The sequence below is a fragment of the Adelges cooleyi genome, unplaced genomic scaffold (genome assembly GCF_023614345.1).
Source record: "Adelges cooleyi isolate 19-005CV unplaced genomic scaffold, UGA_ACOO_1.1 ACOO_flye_CR_arks_rails_tigmint_CR_PRNA_9, whole genome shotgun sequence".
NCBI classification, from domain to species: Eukaryota; Metazoa; Arthropoda; class Insecta; order Hemiptera; family Adelgidae; genus Adelges; species Adelges cooleyi.
Window position 1 is genome coordinate 4,317,295 of NW_026096579.1, and position 14,200 is coordinate 4,331,494.

Genomic DNA, 14,200 nt, shown 5'->3' on the forward strand with positions numbered 1-14,200 from the left:
ATATATTAATTTGTGGAGTTTATTTTTAAATTTTAAAAACAAAGGTATACGTTATTTAAGTGTCTTTATCGTATGATTTCTAATCTATTGACATGGTACATGAAAAAATCTGTCTAGTAGTTCAAAAGTACATCGAGACCAATAGGTTCTCAGCTGCTGCAACGTGTGCCGTGAAGTGGGAGTGAAACAAAAAACTACTTCATCGCATTCATAATATTAATTAACCATGATTTATATAATATTATAATTCACAACGATCACATTATGGTAATATACAATACACGATATAGATGATATATCCTATGATTGAGTCAGTGTGCTGCCGAAAGCGGTATCTATACTGACAAGGTCAGCAACACTTCTTTACACACACGGCGAGTATATCCCAGTGAAGTTCATGTACGAGGAGAGAGATTATTCATAGTGTGTGTGTGTGTGTGTGTGTGTGTGTGTGTGTGTGTGTGTCTGTTAGATTGTACGATATAGTCGTCCGGTCAACACAGTAAACAATTCAGTGTTTGCCGAGGCCTCGTGGCAGTCGGGAAGTGATTTCTGAGTGTCCGATCGGTGTGTTTTTTTTTTTGTACGCGCGTTCATAATATTATTACATAAAACATTACAGAAATCATATAAAAAAACTATTGAGTCTCCAAGAGTTTCGTATAATATTTGTTTGTGTTTGAAACATAGATTGTCACACGAGCCGCTGTAAAGGACAGGAGAGCCCACTACACATATAGAATCGTACATCTATATAAAGAGAGAGAGACAGGTGAGTGTCTTGAAGTCTTTATCCAAAGGGTTGCCAAGTGGTGGACAATTGTATATTAAACTTTTTAAATCGTACAAAACTACAACGCAAAACTCGACTCCGACAACGACAATTATGTACGAACTAAATTATTTTATTCGGCGGTTAAATAAATTTAAATGTATTCTAAATATTAGTTCTAACTCACGGAGACGGCTAACATAGAACACCGATAAAATTATTAAAATATTAATAATTTATGAACGTGCTTTGTATAGTTATTAGAATGACCTGCATGAACATATAACATGTCCATAATTCTTGTTAAGTTTCCCTGAAGCTTAATGTTCTTTAGCTTACAGCTATCTACTATTATGCACACAACACATTTCCTTGATGTCGTAGAATTTTTTCTTGTCTTAGAATTGTTTTTTTTTTAATTAAAGTATTGGATTCTAATTAGTTTTTAAAGTTTTAGACCAAAATGTTGACTACTTAGAATGGTTCAATCACAATTCTGTAAAGATATACGAGTTCTTTGGCTACTTTATGGGTATGCTGGAAATGTATTTTGAATATTTGCTTTTTTTATGTAAAACATTTTCAAGTTAAATTATTTAACAAAAAAACTGAGTTTTTAAATGAAGGTCGGATTCTAACATAGCCTAAGAAAGTGGACAAAAAATACCTACTTACCTTTTTACAGAACTGGAATTTGACCAGCCAGTCTCCCTATTTTGCCATAGAGAAAGCATTTTTTTATCGCCAAAATGGCTTTTAGTCATAAAAAACATTTTATACGTTACAGATAACACCTGAAAATAAATTAAAATAGTCGAATAGTTATTATTTTTTAAATATTGCCTATATAAAACCCCTTAAAAAAATACTCGCTTTCAATCCCCCAAGTGGAAAATATTCATTCTAAGTATTCACCAAAACGTTTATTTGAATATTTTTCTATCAAAATACGAAAATCGAAATACGTAATATATCAAATTTTATAAATGTCAAGTTATACATATTATTATATCTTAGAAACTTTATTAGTGGATCTTTTTGCTCAACAATGACTAAGTAGATTTAGATTGCAAATACTATATAACTAACAAAACGGAGCGTAATTGAAATCTACAAGGTCAAAATTCACAATTAACAAGAACTCAAGTTTTATATTGAAAAAGAAGAAATATTTTTAGAATATTGCATTCATTTTTCAAACATGCATGCACATTTCGCTCAAATTGGAATGCATTAATTTCCATCATTCACTAAAAAACTTAATGCATTCCTTAACGGATGACATTCAAGGAATGCATAATTTTCAAACATTGTTTTCCCATATGAGCTGGACTAACGCTAATATTATATTAAAAATTAACAAACAAACGTTTTTTCAATTAATAATTATTTGTCTAATCGCGTCTTTTGCAAAATATAACCAAATTCGTCGTTTCAAATGTATCTTTTCGGTTCCCAAAAATGGGAGATTAGGTACTACTTTATGTGTAACTGTGTAAACTGACCTTGTGTGGGACATGTCTGTGTCTCTGCGTTTGGGTCTGTAGTTTAAACCTTACCGTTCCCTCCTAAACAAGAGTTCAGTATAGTATACATATAATTAATCTGTCCTGTACATGTTGGGCGTTTGTCCGTGAATCGATGCCTAGGCCGTTTTTTATATATATATAAAGATTTTTGTTATTCAACTGACGTAGACAACAATAATCGTTGTTTTTGATTTATTCGGATTTGTCTATACAAAAAAATGTCGACTGCACAACAATATGGCATTAAATTTTTTAAATATTTTATTTCACTCATATTTGAAATAGTACCTATTACATAATAATATACTTGTTGTATTATCGGGAACGCTTCCGGTTTTGATTTCAATAATATGTTTTTTTGTTTGTACAACACTATACTTAAAATGCATTATATTTGTTACTAATATCGTCGGTGAAATATTATAATGATTATTGACCTTACATTAGCTAAACACAGATTTGTTAAATTTCTGTTTCAAGGCTGATAAATTTACCCATGTGATAAATTGACTGCAATCTCGTATACGAACGGTCTACGTGTACGTTATCATAGCCGTTATAATAATACAAAAGTGCTTTCTAAGTACATAGTTTTGAATTTGCTAGAATAATAATATGATGATACCTAATAGACTTATTGAGCACGTTTCAAGTACGTGAAGGTATCTGCAGAAGAACAAAATAACAAAAACAAGTTAGTTACATTTAACTAACATTAAGTTACATTTTAACTGACATTTACATTTAAATGTCACTATTTTCTGTTTAAAATGTTAATGTAAAAAAACGTAATGTGTTTGTGTTTTAAAAATAAAAATAATAAAATTATTATAGTATAATAAACGGTTTTTTTTTACATCTTACATAATTTTGATTTAACACCACAAGAATAATATCTCTCTTTTTCAGAGCTAGGATCTTAGTTTAATTTACAGTACTAAATTGAAAATTCAGTATTATATCAAAACATTAAAGCTAAATTAAAAGTTTTAAATATCCAGCACAGACCACAGTGAGAACAAGATATAGAGATGACGGAAAAACATGACAAATTATTAGGTATTATTACAACTGAAAGTGATAAAATGAACGTTTCGATGTTAAACTGTGGATGGTAAAAAATATTCAATAGAAATAAATATAAAACATTTTATAGACAATATATTGTATTATTTAAGTTTTCCTCAATAAAAATGTGTCACTATAGATTTTTAAATTTTATACAAATGAACAGTAATTCAAGTACCTATTTGCTAACTTAATTTCAAAATAATGTATTGAACATTACGACTGATCCGTTGGATAATTTATAATATTTTAAATATTTTTAAAAAACTAACAGACAAATTCTCAAAAATTCAGCCCTTCGGGCCTCGTAAGGAGGGTTGCCACCACCCTTGCCCCACCTTTTTTATTATCTTCGCACTTCGAGCGAAGTCTGAAAACAACGGACATGTTTTTTGTTATGTATACATATCTATAGAGTTATCTATCTATCAATCTAAACTATCAAAATTTAACCTTTTTTAGAACAAGAACAACACACATCTATTTTTTCATTATTTCTATTGAATCTGAATTTGGCCTCAGAACTCTAGATAAGTTTAGATGTTATTTAAACAACCTTTTTTTTTTTTATTGACATTTCTTAAAAACGATTTATTACGACAGTGACAGAAAAAAAACACATTTTTGTGATATGTACGTTTAAATAATTGTCTACTTTATTTTATTTATTGAATTTATAGCTGCTTTTAAAATTAATTTAGGATTTAAAGATTTTTTTATTCACTAAAGAAAATTAGAAAATTCATTACACTTTTGAAGCGATTTAAAAAAATAAAATGAGGTGTTAGAAAAATGTAAGACCCGATTGGGATTCAGCGAAAAATATGTTATGGTTATTGTGATAGAGGCATTCATTTTAATTAGTTAGTATATATATTTGTAATGTCTACAAGTGTACATATGTATTCCCTTATTTTTATTTTAACACCCCTCCTCCCAAATAAGTAGAGTTTGTGCGTGATGGAGCCGTGACAACGTTGCTTTCGTAGTATTACGGGAATATTTTGTAATCAATAGTATTTGTATTTACATATTCTATTGACATTCAAACTTTTTGACGTACAGTTTTTTTTAATGTTATAAAAAAATGGCATTTTACTTTTTTACTAAATTAGTAATTACCATATATTTTTTTTTATATTTACTACATATTATGAAGTCGTTAGTCGAGGATGAGTCAACAAACAACAACAACTTTATAATGTACTTCGTATAATCATGGTTTTATTGCGCTTATCGAAGAATACTATAAATTAATGACGTTTATATTATTCCACCATATAGGCAAATGAGTAATGTCAAATTTCAAAATACTAAAATATAGGTATTATCATCGATTGAAGTACCGATGGTAAAAATCAAACAACTGAATGATTAATGATATATATATATAGTTGACGATAAAAGCAAATCCGTTTTAACCTTAAATGTTTTTAGTAATTAATTATTATTACCTATTGATTAATGATTCAGTATGTAATATCAGTATTAAGTAAAATAAACACCGGCACACATAATCGATTCGGTGTCGAAAACACAAACAGCTTGAAGGTTCACACACAAAAAAAATGTAATTATTATTTCCCTAATAATGACCTAAATCTACGGCGTGGAATTTTTAATAGAAAAAATCAATCATTTTATTCGCTTATGCTCAGACACAAGGTTACCCCAGAAGAACGGCAGACCGGCAGTAGCCAGTAGCATCAATAAAATATATTATAAGAAAATATATTATTACTACATATTGTATTATAATCTCCGTTTCACGTATTATTCTGTTCGCGGTGTATATTATTTATTATTATGTAAATTCTGTGAACGTTTCACAACCGCAACACTTCTTGAGTTATTCAAAATGTCTATATTTATCCAAAGTTGAAAAACACTAACAAAATACCCGCACCGGTTATTGTAATATGTAAAAATGCATGCGTGCTATATTGTTGTCGATTGTTACAAATAAATAAGTAATATGTATTCGAGTTTGGATTGAATAACGCCGTGGGTGCGCATCGAAGAAACAAGGGAATTGTGTAGGTACATTTTATTTTTATTTTTTGTGCAACGAAGGTGTCGAGGTCGGCTCCATGACCTCTAAGTACACAGTGTAGTCTGTCCTACTCGATGCGAGTACCTATATTTGTGTGTATGAATTTTTTTTTACCTTTTGCGGGTTCACCGTAAAAAGTAACGCCGACCTTGAAACAATTATTGTTATATATTTTTAGAAGTTTAAAAAAACATAACGCATCGATTAATCCACAACACAAATATCTCAAGAAATTGTAGTTACAGCTAGTTAAAGTATACACATTTTGTACAGCGATCAAAAGGAACTGGTTTATTTTTTACTACGTAATTTTTATTCTTATATAATACTATGTTTTATTTTGTATTTTAATTATAATATCTATTCGCACTGTCCGGCAATATCTGTACACTAATAAAATTCACACGATGTGCACAGGTGATACATCACACGGGTGCTTACATAATAGTTTAATGCGGTTTAATTATAATGCATTGCGAAACGCATCCAGGTATTACATTATTATCATCTTTTATGTTATTAGTTCATTAGACTTGCCCATTAGTACTAGTAATAAGTATTTAAACAAATATATTTTTTGTACGTTCATTCAAGGAGAAGCCAATTAGTAGGCTCTACAATAGTACTACACGAGTTGTAACCTATACTTATTATGTTATGTATATTTTTTTTATAGGTTATGAGACTCGATAACTGTTTGATTTGTTTAGTAATTGTACAGTGTAAACGTAAATTTTTTTATCGAACTGATAAGTGATACAAGGTTCATAGAAGATCAATTATATTAATAAAAATAATGATAACACATACCTACCTATGATATCTGTAATTTATATTCATTAAAACTTTTCCATTGTCGGCTTTCTTTGATTTGAACAAACAGTTTTATCTATGATTTTATTAAAAAAAATAAAAATCAAGGATAACTTTTATTGGTAAATTAATATTGTCTTGTTCCGCGTAATTGTTTGTAAATCTTTAATCTCAAGTATTACATTTTGTAACGTACCTAGATTATTATTTTTTATGAGAATAATTTTTAAAAAAAAATTAAGCAAAGTACACTACTATGGTAATATCAAAATATGATATACTTTAATATTTATTTAAATAATTGAATACATAGTGTAATGCATATTAGGATGACTGATTAAAAATCAATTAATTTACTAATATATTTTTTTAATTCTACTAATAAATATTAGCATAACAAGCTATGACACATCAAAATAAGCATTCGTTTTATTCAACCACTCTTATAGCTGATTTTATTTATATGTAAATTAGTAATTAAAAAAAAATAAATGTTGAGAATCTTAATTGTTTTATTTAACCTTTTATCGCCACTATTGTAAAACTTGCTTAGTTATTAAACGAGTAACGAGTTAAATGTTATGAAGATTTTGTCTTATTTCACGTCATAATATAATTATAAATATCATAAATGATGGACTTAAATTTAAGCTGTAGCCTGTATACTGCTGTGCAAGCGCTAATTAACTTTTAAAAATATGTTCAGGAAAACTTGATTTTTTTTTAATAACACTCGTGTGGAAACAATTATATTTATAGAATGCAATACTCATTATAGACATAGCCCATAGGTACAACAAACGAGACTTAAAATGCAATTATATTACTAATTGACATCATAGCAGTTATCTAGCTAATTGTACATATAAAAATAATAGATATATATATATTTAAATGATTACGACAAGTCGGGTTTTATACAGTTAGACAAATTAACCGTTTATTAATTATTTACTAACTTTATTACCTTGAATTCCTAACAGCGTCATAAGATTTCAGAATTAATTTATTAGTATTATTATACACGTAATAATACATTATAAAAGTAAAAACAAAACAACATCATATTTTAATAAAAATATTACTACTACCTACTGACCTAGGTTGGGCACAGTTCACGGTTTGAGTAGTATACTATAATAGTATTCACAATTCCCATAATATCATAACGTGAAAGTAGTATAAAATAATTGTATTTAACTAGTTTTTAGTTTTGAGCTGTACTTAGCTAGGATAAATGAAAGTACAAATCTTCAGGAATAAAAATTCCCGAAAAACTATTTTTAATTATTATGAAGTTTTCTTATAATATTGGGAACGGACCTTAAAAATTGCTCTTATAAATATTATTTGGTTTTGGTCTGTTTTACAATATTTTTTTTTTTAGAAGACTTAGTTATTCACCAGAATTTTTTTTCTACAATTCATTTTTAGGTAATTTTAAAATATAATTTTAGATCAAATATCAACTATATTATGAGATCCCTATTGTCATATATTTTTAATATCAGCAATGATAAATTCTTACTGACATTAAACATTTGTAACCGTCCATGGGAAAAGGTACCTTATCTTCCCGTAGAAATTGTTCAGGAGAGCCAAAAGTAACTTTTTACTATCCGACTAAGTTATTAGAAGTTCCAACTTGAAAACTTCATAACTTTTGAACGGATCATCGTGATCGAGACACCATTGTATTCAGCAGCTAACCGACTATAACAAAATGCAAAAATCCCAATTTTTAATATAGACGGTCATTTTTGTATCTAACTCTTACAACGCAGTTATTTAGCAATTTTTGTACTAAAACATTTCTCAGGAGATGAACTTTCCAGAAGAGCTGAGTAGTTTTAGCGTGCGTACTTGCAATCTATACAAATTTAAAGATCGTGATTCAAGACTACCTGAATCTCGATACAGGTGATTTTTGATAAATACTGTTTTATTAGCAGCTGGTTTATGGAACATTGTATTTTATAATTAATCATGGTTTATATCTACTCTAAAATTGTATACCTATTAATGTTAATTGATTAATATAATGTGAGTAGATGTAATATCATGATAAAACACCTCAGTTGTTCTGAAACTTTTTTTACACGCAAAAAATATACTGTTGTTCAAGAGTGTCATTATGCAATCAATAACCAATTTATACTTAAAAAAAATATATTATTTGTTCTTCTATAAGTGCATTATAAACCAACCTAAATCATTAAAATATTTATATTTATGTATGTTGTATTTTTAATTATGGAAAGTGGAAACAATAATATTGTTTTCTAAATGTACGTAATTAGTAAATTTGGTATACATTAGTATAAGGACACGAATTTTTATTGTGTGTCCATTTGTTTCTAAAAAAACAAACACGCATTTATAAATTTATTATAAGTACTGGGTAAAATATTATGTTGTGACGTAAATGCACCGTGACACGGGTTACTAATGACATGTAGACGGTTGACCGTACCTAGTGTGCTGTGTGTTATTGGGTATGCTAAAAAAACTTTGATACTATTATAAAAATACATAATATTATTATAACCATTATATTTATAAAGTATCTATTCTACTTTTTGGCATTGCTTAATTTATATATTGTTATATCTTATTTTGGCTAGCAAAAATCGAGGAGACCACTAAAACATTAATAAAATAACATGTAGGTAACTGTCAAATATTGAACCTAAAAAAAACATTTGGGAAACTTTATACCTACGAAAAAAAAAAAAATATTACAGATAATAAAAAATAATTACCAACTGTACTGGACGTCGACTGTTATTTTTTGACAAATACGAGTTTTATGTACCGTTGTAAATCTGATAATTTGGTTACAATAATAATAATAAAAATAGTCTACATCATTAAATTTTGTTGTTTTTTAATATATAAAAGCCGCGGCTAGTGCAGTTCCATTGACTTATACGTTAATTAATATAGTTTAATTAATCTATGATTTTATAACTTAACAAGTTACTTTACTGTACTAAATCTAAGTAATACAAGTTTTTTTATAATTTGTCCAAAGTTTATTGCCGATGAAAAAAAATTAGTAACAAATTTGATTTTTCCTAAAGCTAACGGACAGTTATTATTTCTTTCATACAGTTAGTCACTTTTAATAACTATAGAACGTTACACAGTAGATACATTTTTTACTTAGGTACTTATATTAACTATATTATATAGTTTGTGTAACACAATAATTCTGTTTTGTGAGCTTTTATTTTTGTGCTCTTGAGTTCTCACATAAAAGTTGGAATAAGATTCAAAAGTGATAAAAGAAAGGGATTGGGTGTAGGAGATAAGAGGGGCAGTAGCCGTCATTTCAGGGTCAATGAGTTTGTGCGTGGGAGTACAATGGAGTTCACGTCTTTGCCCTTTAGTTTAAGCCAGACGAATAGATTGATGACAGTCAAACATTATGTTTTATACTGTTGGAGATTTTTCTTTACAACTCATAGATAAAACCTTCGTTTTCTGTTTTGTGTAAATAAAAGAAATTCAATAGGTACTTTCTTTTTTATTTGTCATAAATATTCTTATTTCTGAAAAACTATGGTATAACTAACGATTTATAAATAGTATATAATGTATATTTCACTCATCCCAGATGTCAATAGACAAATATTAATACTATATTTTATTGAGACAACTTGTATATATATATTTTTTGTCGCTTCAGCTTTAGTATTGATTATTCTAACAAGTAATAACAAATAGTCATGTCAGCTGTTGATCATGAGCAGAGTTTGACATTACTCGGATAATTTTTTTAATTTGACGAAGCAATAAATAAAATATTATCATTTATACTATAATGTATTCGGTTATGTATGTCAAAATTATTCATGTTTTGTTTCCAATTATTTATTAATTAACCGTCGACTTAATTTATTTAGTGTTTACGATTATTTTTTGAGTCTCGATACTTGTTTGTTTATTATTTGTTTCAATGTCCAAATCATAACAGTAGATTCATCTTTTACATTATTCATTTTCAAGGTAAAAACTTATAAACAACAAATAATTAAAGATAATAGTTGACCAATTGTCTTTTATTAACTGAGTAACAAATTATAATACTCATGAATAAAAAATGTTCTATTGTTCGTCAAATTATCTGTTATATATCATCTTATTTAAATTTTGTCCATCTTTTATCAGAGATTTTAAAGAAGTGGGCAGGTTACTCGAGGCGAGGTATTTCCATCATTTGTCGCACCTGACCTATTCTATAATATACTTAGACTATAAAAAAAAACTATTATACAATATGTAAAATCCGTTGACGAGACGAGTGTTTTATTAGTTTTAACAAACGACAATTTTCGCGCAAAATGATGCATATACGTGCCAGAAATAATATGAAGTCTTATTGCATAAAGCGATCGTGACTATTGCTTGATTTTTTTTCCATCAAACTGGTAAAAATATTAATGGGCTCCTAAACGTTTGGCTAATTTAACCAATTGAGCAACAGACACGAACAAAAAAAAAATCGTCTATTATTATTTCAGACTTCTACCACTCGAGATGACGAAACTTCTGTGTACCTATGTGGCGTGTGTGGTGTTTTTAGAAGCCGACGTTTTTCCCTTCCGGCCATGTAATAATAATTAATATTCATTCGATATTATATTATGCAGTATTTGTTAAGATTCATTATGATTATAATTGCGACGGCTCGGTTCAACCCATTTTTTTCAGGATAGCCTCAAACCAGAGTGATTAATTATTCAAATCCAATACAATCGATACACAAGTTGTTAACCGCGTAATATGTACATATTTTTTTCGCGTTATTTGCTCGACTGTGATCGAACTGTCCGTGAGTTTATACAATATTTCCGATCGTACACGCACATGGATAAATATTATCGTATTTTATCACAAATCCATCGGCGAAACTTAACCTACTGAAACTGTACATATAATGGGTGTTGGGTATAACGACAACACCGAGGCGAAACCATTACGAGTATGTGTGTGTGTGTGTGTGTGTGTGTGTGTGTGTGTGTGTGTGTGTGTGTGTGTGACTATGTGTACAGTTAAGTAAATATGCGCGTAAATTATACAAATAAAAGATTGACTAAAACCTATTATATATTAATAATATAAGATGATATACATACCTGCGCAGCGGTTTAAACCGACCATCGACACGCGCACACACACGTCATGTACTTGCAACTTGCAACTAACCTGGTCCGGTCCAAAGGGCTACATTTGGCTGCGTTTTAATCCGATCGGTGCGGAACACTAGTGACTAGTGTTCTTGTTGTTATTCCACGAATAATAGCCGACCGCGTTACATCTCTTCGGTCGACCATTAACCATATTAAAATATATTCGTACAAAAAGGTAACCAAATACTGACTTAACCGCCCGAACTCACTCTGGTATCGTATTTTAGTCATCCACTGTCGGTGAACCGAATTATGTTTCGATCGCTGCGATCAACGTTGATAAAGACACATAATAAAAATGCATTTTTAATTTTTTTTTTTCAGTTCGAGTTTATTGGCATTATCACTTAGCGAACCTGAAACCACGGGTCGCTTATACGCTGGATTTACAAACGGTTTTATTCGGTTCGCATGCAACAATACCCCATGACTTCGGTACAAGGTAAGCGTTATCCTATTAATTACAATTTTCAGAACGCCCACTGACTAAAAGGTGTACATGTGCTCACGGGACAGGAAACTTGTTGAGCAAACATTACAACAATAGGCTTTTAGCGCATGACCTGCATTATACTAAAAAAATAACCCTTTTTTTTTTACAATTCAATCAGTAACGACTCTTTTTTCTATCAATATATACTTTTTGGCGAAAATAACTTGTTAACAAAAATCCACTGTCAATAAATCGACAAACGTGTCGACTCGATGGTGTATTGTTAATTGTTATGCATACCGTATCGTTGTAAACATTAATTTGCGGTAAACCGACGGATCCGAACGGATATATACAAATTACAATGCTTTTATAATTTAAATTTGGGTGCGTGTAAACTATAATATTTACACTGGCATGCAAGAGCCTTTGCGTTAAGCTTCTCTTTTTTTATTTTTCGACTTTGTGTTCCTCCAGCGAACGCACATAAAAGAGTGAGGGAGCCCGTTAATGAGTTGCCTTTATGAAAAAAGTCCTTTGCACGCGACTCACAGTTCGCACAGCACAACACAATTCGTACAATAACTTCCTAAGTTATAGTCGTTTACTCAGCCCAATCAATAACGGTTATACCGAAAAAAACACCTTAATTTTGGTTTATAATATAATTTTCATTTTATTTTGTTATTTACCTTATAGTTCGCATGCGATTTAGCATACGCAAACAAAACTTAATGGTAAATAGTAATAATAATAACATTAAAAAAAAAAAAAAACAGAATAGTTTTGTATAATAATTTAAAAATTCACATATATTTTTGTTTATATAATAATATAGTGTTCGCTTTTTTATTGAGTTTTTACTTACGTTCGACCTACATTTAACCGTGTTACTTAAAAATATAGCAACATATTTTGTGGTAATTCGTAATTATGTAAACGATGTGTAGTGTGGTTTCATTGGGTTTAAAGTTTATCACAAATGTACAAACTCCACATAAATTATTGTTAACGAACATTTGGAGTTAAGAGGTATAATGCAATTGATATTTTTTAATGAATTTGTCTCAACTTAACTCAAATGAGTCACTATATAATGACTCGTCATTGCACGAGCTATTAAAAAATTGTATTCAACCTGTTTCTTGAAAAAATTACATTTAAATTATAATTGCCTAATGACTCAAACTACTTTAAAGACACATTGCGTTTAATCCGTTTCTCTACTTTTATTTATAGGTGATCGATAAATTGTTTGAAAAGAAAATTAGTAAAGCCATTAAGCAGATTCGTTCACCCTAGCACTCTTGTTTTTAATTTCCTTCTTTTAGATATTAAAAAGTTTTGGTTAAGTTAACAGCAATAGCTAATATTTTAACGCGGGTGTCGATAATTTTTATTGCACCGATCGTATCGACCCTTCCATTTGTAATTTTTACACAACATGTATACACGTCTAAAATGACCTCAGTGTTTTATTAAGATTAAAATATAGTATACATTGACGTTTAATATAAATATTACTGTCGAAATGACGATAACGCGATAGCACTATGACGTACTCGACAAGTGTAAATCGTTATTGAATTTAAATAATAGTAGACTAACTTATGCAGCACGCATATCTTAACTGTTTAATTATAAGATTATATATGTAAGATGTATTGCACAGTTATTATCTATATTTATTCTTTATTAAAAAAATGCACCCAACTTAAAATATAGTATACCAACATAGGATCCGGTTACTGGCATTTGTAGCCACTGTAGCCATTTTGTAGTAGACACTGTGTTTAATCCATACCTAAGACATTTTCATTTTGTATCTTATTTATTGCAAATAATTTACATACAGCTTGGTTGAGTTTTTCAAAGCCTTAATCAGGCCGAATTACTATGTATTTCACTAAACCTGGGCTGACCTTAATCAAAATCGGGCCGGTTTCACAAGAATCAAAATTATATGGTCGTACATCAGTTAGAGAGAAAAAAACCTTATTTTTGTTATAAAATACAAAATTATTAGGTAGGTTAATCAAGAACGCCGTTTATAATAAGGATACAAACAATTATTTATGTAAACAAATACATGTTTGACCGCTATATCATTATACTACAATTTAAAATATAGGTTTTCACAAGAGACACCGTTCCCTTGTACCCTAAAAAGGTATCCTTCAGGTTAACAAAATAATAAAATAAATATCAGAAACAAATTGAATAATACTGATAGTAACTACTGTAGTACGTTTAAGTATTAAAAAGTATTTTGTACGCATTACGACTAACATTGACTTTAGGTTGGGTTTTTTTTATTTTCGAAAAGAAAAACATTTT

General features: G+C 29.2%; 1 protein-coding gene across 6 annotated transcripts in view; it reads left to right on the forward strand.

Moving 5' to 3' along the window:
• Window positions 1-499: 499 nt before the first annotated feature.
• The window catches only part of LOC126846097 (calcium/calmodulin-dependent protein kinase kinase 2), a 30,135-nt gene continuing 16,434 nt past the window's right edge, over window positions 500-14,200 (forward strand). For 2 of the 6 annotated variants that reach the window (XM_050585219.1, XM_050585222.1), the window contains exons 1-2: window positions 11,469-11,605; window positions 11,755-11,872. In XM_050585219.1, the coding sequence (XP_050441176.1) occupies window positions 11,842-11,872 (31 nt within the window). In that variant the 5' untranslated portion in view covers window positions 11,469-11,605; window positions 11,755-11,841. Of the gene's footprint in view, window positions 773-11,468; window positions 11,644-11,754; window positions 11,873-14,200 lie in introns of those variants that run through there. The other 4 variants (XM_050585223.1, XM_050585224.1, XM_050585220.1 and 1 more) reach the window with 3 other exon arrangements.